This window comes from Pan paniscus, chromosome 3 (assembly GCF_029289425.2).
Source record: "Pan paniscus chromosome 3, NHGRI_mPanPan1-v2.0_pri, whole genome shotgun sequence".
NCBI classification, from domain to species: domain Eukaryota; kingdom Metazoa; phylum Chordata; class Mammalia; order Primates; family Hominidae; genus Pan; species Pan paniscus.
In genome coordinates this window covers 3777892-3783891 of record NC_073252.2, presented here as the reverse complement: position 1 = coordinate 3783891, position 6000 = coordinate 3777892, and the positions used below count along the sequence as shown (strand labels likewise).

The following is a 6000-nucleotide window of genomic DNA, read 5'->3' as shown; positions in this document are numbered from 1 at the left end:
AGGCCCTCAGACCACCCTGCTAAACAAGGCTGGGGCAGGGTCCCCACGTGACGGCGAGAGCCAGTCTCTGCCATCTGGTCCTGGCCCTCAGGCCCCAGGAGCCAAGCTTCCCTCTCCTCAAAGCCCCCTTGACCTTACCCTGGGGCACTTCTCCTCCTCAGGCCCCTCTGTTTCCTGCATGACCTCCTGGGGATGTGCTCGGAGTCCCCGAGAACAAGGAGTCTGTGTCCCCAGCACCCAGCACCAGGCCGACGCTTGGGTCCTCAGAAATGCTTTATTGGGCAGCAGGAGGCCAGGGCCAGGGAGCCCCATGGCCAGCATGGTGAATGTCCGGGGCCAGTGCCTCCAGCGAGGTCACCCCCTGCCCTCCTGGCTGGGCTCCTGAGGGTGTGGTGGCCAGGGTGGCCCCTCTGAGGCCCACAGAATCCACCTGGGCTGCCCCACCCCGACATGTCCACAGGAGAGTTGGCCAGGCCAGGGCAGCTCAGACGAAGGTGGCGTGGTGTGCGCTGGTCTTGGGCTTAGCAGGCTCACCCGGGACGGGGCCCAAGCCAGGGAGGTCTGACGTAGGAGGCCCACCACTGGCCTGTGACCTCCCAGGGCCAGCCTGTGCCCCCGCTATGCCACCATCCCGCCCGGGCGCCGAGCCAGTTACAAGATCCACATCGATGATTCTGTTGACTGGGAGGTCTCGGCTGCCATGGGTCCCACTTCCTGTCACAAGGAGAAGAGAAGCTGTCACTTGCCTGGCCCGGCCCTGGGCCCCCGGAACCCACCCCCTACCCCGAAGGCCCCTGCACAGTCAGCATGGTAGGGGTCCCTGAAATACCCCAAACACATCCCAGAGGCAGCTGGCCTCCAGGCTGGGGCAGGTACGCCCAGGGGAGGTGCAGTGTTCCCAGAGCCCTCCACATAACACCTGCCACCAAGTGGGGGAGCCGACCCACTCAGAAACCCTACCACCCTGCTTCCCCACTGCAGCTCAGGAACAGAGCTGGGCCCCCGGGAGAGCCCCCGCCCCAACTGCCCCCCTAATTCCTCCTGGGGGCATCCTCAGGGCCCGCCCCCAGGCCCAGGGCCCATCCTCAAGGGCCACCCCCAGGGGGCTGAGCACTAGGGTTCAGTTCCAGATAGGCTGGACCCTCTTGGCCTGGTGGAACGGGCCCCGAGCCCTGTGTCTGCTGCCCCATCCCACCCTACCAGGCTGGCCACCTGCTCGCCCACCTGGCTCGCTGCCTCAGCACCGTCTTCACCGTACACACCCTGCTCTGGGCCTGCCGGTCGTGTCCCCTCCCCCTCCATCCCTGGCCCCCCTACTGAGGCCCCTCTTTCCGGCTGGTCAGTGACTCTGGCCCCACTTCTGGCTCCAATGCCCACTCCAGCCCCAGGAGATCCCGGCTGCCTGAACCGGCCTTGGAAGCTTCTAGACCCAACATGGGCAGGCCATCTCCTTGCCAGCACCCCCGGGAGGCCTCCCTACCCAGGGCGTCACTGCCCTGCCACATCTGGTGACCTCCATGTGGACCCCTGGAGGACACAGTTGTGTCTATGCCAGGGTGGAGTCCCCAGGGGCCAACGAAGGCTGGGCCAAGGAAAGTGAACGGTGCACGCAGAATGGCTGGGTTCACGTGCCGCCCGGAGCTCCATGGCAGGACCCCAGGGCCTGGGCGGGGCAGTGAAGCCCCCGTGCTGGGAGAGCCCAGCCCTTCCCCGCCCACTGACCCCACCGCCCCATCTGTACAGTGGGGGTGACATTACCGACCCGCCCAGTGACCCCAATCCCCATCTGTACAGTGGGGGTGACATTACCGACCCACCCAGTGACCCCACCTCCCCCATCTGTACAGTGGGGGTGACGTTACCGACCCACCCAGTGACCGCACCTCCCCCATCTGTACGGTGGGGGTGACGTTACCGACCCGCCCAGTGACCCCACCCCCCATCTGTACGGTGGGGGTGACGTTACCGACCCGCCCACTGACCCCACCCCCCCATCTGTACGGTGGGGGTGACGTTACCGACCCGCCCACTGACCCCACCCCCCCATCTGTACGGTGGGGGTGACGTTACCGACCCGCCCAGTGACCCCACCCCCCCATCTGTACGGTGGGGGTGACGTTGCCGACCCGCCCAGTGACCCCACCCCCCCATCTGTACGGTGGGGGTGACGTTGCCAACCCGCCCAGTGACCCCACCTCCCCATCTGTACGGTGGGGGTGACGTTACCGACCCAGAGGAGCAGGGTTCGGGGGCAGGTTCCTGCGTGCCTAGCGTGTCTCCTAGGCAGGGGTCCAGGAGCTCCCTTCCTCAGTGAGCCTGGGGCTGAGGCCCTGAGACAGTCATGTCCATGCCAGGGTGGAGGCCTTGAGGCGCCTATGGGGTGGCAGGAGCCCCAGGCCTGGGCCCACAGCAGACGGGATGCAGGAAGAGCCAGACCCCGGCAGATGAGAACCAGGGACAGGGGGTCCCTGCTACCAACTGCTGCCCTCCACAGGTGAATCGAAGGCCTGGGAAGGTGAAGACCCTCCTCGATCTACAGTTCTGAGGTCCCTGAAATGGCCGCAGGGTCCTTGCTGCCCCAGCGGCTCCGTGGCCACCAAGGTCCCCAACCCCAGCGTGCCCCTCCTCACCCTCAGTCCAAGCTTCCGGAAGCAGCCTCCATGAGGCATCTGTGAACAAGTCCGGGCTGCGGGCGGAAGGTGTGGCTCCCCTCTTGAGCGTGCCCAGCCCGTTCTCTTGAACAGGTCCCAGCAGTGGCCCCAGAGGCCCTCATCCTGGCCTCGACGCAGCAGCCCAGCCAGCATGTGGGAGCCGTGTGGGGCCTGTGTGTCTTACTCAGCCAGGCCCGGTGGAGATGCCATCTGGAGGCCCAGGGGTCCATGTGGAGCAGCTGAGACTAGAAACTTCTCCCAGTCAGGCCTCTGCTCATTCAACAAGTGTCCTACTAGGTTCTGCCAGGGCTAGGAGCTAGCCCTGCCCCAAGGGGACAGTTCTGCCCATCTCCTTCTTGTCACCAGGTCCGCATGGCTCCAGATGCCAGGCTGCAGGGCTGGGAGATATCAGGTGTGGGGAGAGGCAGGGGTTTGCCCCCCCTCGCCGGTCAATACCGTGGGCATTTGGGCATTTGCCTGGAGTGTTCACAGGGCTCTGAAGGGGCCTGCAACACCACACATGTCCAGAAGCCCGGCTCTACCCCGCCAGCCCCACATGGACAGATGGGAGGACAGGCCCCTGAGGGCCCCAGGAAGCTAGTGTGCTCAGGATGGAGAAACACTTGTTTCTGGAGACAGGACAGCTCTGTATGGACCAAGGATGTCCACATCACAAGGAGGGGGCCACAGCCAGGCCCTTCCTGCCTACGGGACCCAGCCTCGCCCTCCTGTGCAGGGCAGCCAGCCCCAGGCCTGTGACTCAGCCGCCTGGCCCAGCCCTGAGCAGCACGCAGCCTCACCACCTACATGCCAGGGCCTGCCCGGGGAGCACCTTCTTGCCCAGCATTTCCCTGGCAGGGATGGCAACACAGAGGACCCAGCAGAGCCTGCACCACCTCCAGAGGGGCCTGGCCTCCTGGTCTCACTCCTGGTGCCACATCTCCAAACATCCAGACCTGAGGCCACACTGGGATCTTGCTCCCTGCCACTTGGGCCACCTGTGAACCTCTCCCCGGCGCCCCACGGCTCCCTGCCCTCGGCTGGCTGGTCCTGCTGGCTCCGACTGTGCTGTCCAGCCTTCCCAGGAGGGGGCCCTGCTGGAGGCCCCACAAGATGCAGCAGGAAGGCCCCTCTTTCCACATGCGCAGGCCCCTCACCGGCTGCCGGTCGCCCCCAGGCCTCCCAGACACTTGTCCATGAATGTCTCTGTGCCAGCCACTGCCAGCTGCTCTGGCCTAGGCCTGGGGCAGGACCCCGCCCCACCCTGGTCCTCAAAGCTGAGTCAGGAACCCTGGCAGGCACAGCGGGAGCAGGGGCTGCACTGGCCTGGCCGGGGCAGGGGCATGGCCTGAACTCTCCCAGGCTCTCCTTCGAGACCCAGGCCTGGCACCTCTCCCACTGCCCGCCCTTCCTGCCCCCCGAAGGACCCCGTCCCCCAGGCACTTTGCTCAGCCTCTGCCTCCATGCTCCACATCATCTGTGCTGCCAGGCGCAGCCACCTCCTCTGTGAAGCCTCCCCAGCGCCCCTTGGAAGCTCGCAGGGCACAAGGACACGCAGGCATGGCTGAGCCGGCTCACACTGAGAACACGGCAGGAAGGGGGGAGCGAGGGGAGCCAGAGGCGGGGACCCTACAATCCACTGTGGCTCCCAAGGCCCCTTCCCTTCCCAGCCTTCCCACCACAGTGCACCCCACGGGCTCCTGCTAAGGCCTGTGCACTCCTGCTGATGGGCTCCCATGGGAACGAGAGCACCCCCAGAACCTTAGTTCCAGAGTGTGACCCCCCAAGGTCCCCCTGTCCGTGTGGGTCCCCAGCCAGGATCATGACTGTGTGTGATGGGCTGGGGCTGGGATAGAGCTCCTCAAATATTTGCTGGGCATGGGCGAGGGAGTGGACAGCGCCCAGCAGGGTGCACAGTGTGGTGAGTGGGGAATAGGGGAGTGGGGGTGACTCAGGGCACAGGAGTGCATGTGGCAGACCCCAGGGAGGGGCTTCAGGCCGGAGCTCCAGCAGTGCCGGCTGAGATGGGCACAGGTGGCCAGTCCTGGAGGGAACATGGGGGTAGGCCAGGTCACGGTCACTTGCAGGCCTGAGACTTCCACTCTGCAAGACCTGGCTGGAACTTCAGGTGGAAGGCAGACACTTCAGGAGAGGAGGGGGAGCAACCTAGGGTGGCTTCTGGTGGGATCCGGGAGGACCACGTGTCACAACCAGGCTGGGGGCTGTGGAGGAGGGCCCAGGCCAGCTGGTCAGTTCAGGAATCCCCTGGGGAGCCACGGAGCTGGGCAGGAGCCAGGAGATGCTGGCGGGGGAGACAGGGCTCTGGGGAGACGGGGCTCTGGAGAGAGGGGGCTCTGGGGAGAGGGGGCTCTGGGGAGGGGGGGCTTTGGAGAGGCACCTAGCAGATGCCCTCAGCAGCTTTGCAGGCCTGAGACCAGTGGCAGGCTCCTGGGGCTGTGTCCCCAAGAAAACCAGCGGTCTCAATCCACATCAGAGTGAGGGGGTCTAAGCTGCATATGCTCCTGCGGAGGGCGGGGCACAGGAGCTGCCGAAGAGGCCTCTCTTGGACAGAGCAGGAGCCAGGTGGGGCTGCATCCTCACCCGGTACAACACAATGGCCGTGCCATGGGGGGTACTTTCACCCCCAGGGTGAGGGGCGTGACCTCACTTCCAGGCTGCAGAAGCCCCGGCAGGCAAACATCGCACATCTGGCAGGTAGCTGAGCTCCGGGGGCCCTGAGGGCAGCCACTGGGCCCAAATATGTTCCTAGGGGATACTGGCAGCTGTGACACTGGGGCCTCCAGGTTGAGTGACCCCTGCCCCCGCCCAGTGAGCTGCCCCAGGGGACCCCAGCCCCAGGAGAGCTATGCGGGGACCTCTCCTGGGGTGGTGCCTAGCATCTCCCTGCCGGCAGGTGGAGTCCATCCTCTTGGGACGTCTGCACCAGGAGCTCAGTCAGGCCATGCGGCTGGGTACTCAGCCTTACCAAAGGGGCTGGGAGGAGCCACTGGCCTCCAGCCCCCAGCCAGGACCCCTGACTGTCGCCTTGCAGCCAGCGGGGCAGCAGTGAGACCACCCAGCTCCCGGGCTTTTTGTTGGAAACGAAGCAGATCTGGTTAAGAAAGCAATTGGGAATTATTACCAACACAACCGTAAGAACCCATTTTAAGATGGCGCGTACGGAGGGAGGACTGTGCATTGGAAACTCGGGTGTGAGTGCACGCGACCTTTTGAATGCCTCGCTCCTTTGTGAAAACACAAAGCGCAGGCGTCTGCTTCTGTGCAGGGGTGGAAGATGACTGCTAAAGGCGGGACACAGCAGTGCTGGAGGGACAGCTGCTCCCTCCCC

The 6000-nt window shown here is 65.2% G+C and overlaps 1 protein-coding gene across 11 annotated transcripts in view; it reads right to left on the bottom strand.

Moving 5' to 3' along the window:
* Positions 1-260: 260 nt before the first annotated feature.
* Positions 261-6000, bottom strand: part of RGS12 (regulator of G protein signaling 12) — a 150798-nt gene continuing 145058 nt past the window's right edge. For all 11 annotated transcript variants that reach the window (XM_034958266.3, XM_034958280.3, XM_055111156.2 and 8 more), the window contains one exon: positions 261-714. In XM_034958266.3, the coding sequence (XP_034814157.3) occupies positions 485-714 (230 nt within the window). In that variant the 3' untranslated portion in view covers positions 261-484. The remainder of the gene's footprint in view (positions 715-6000) is intronic.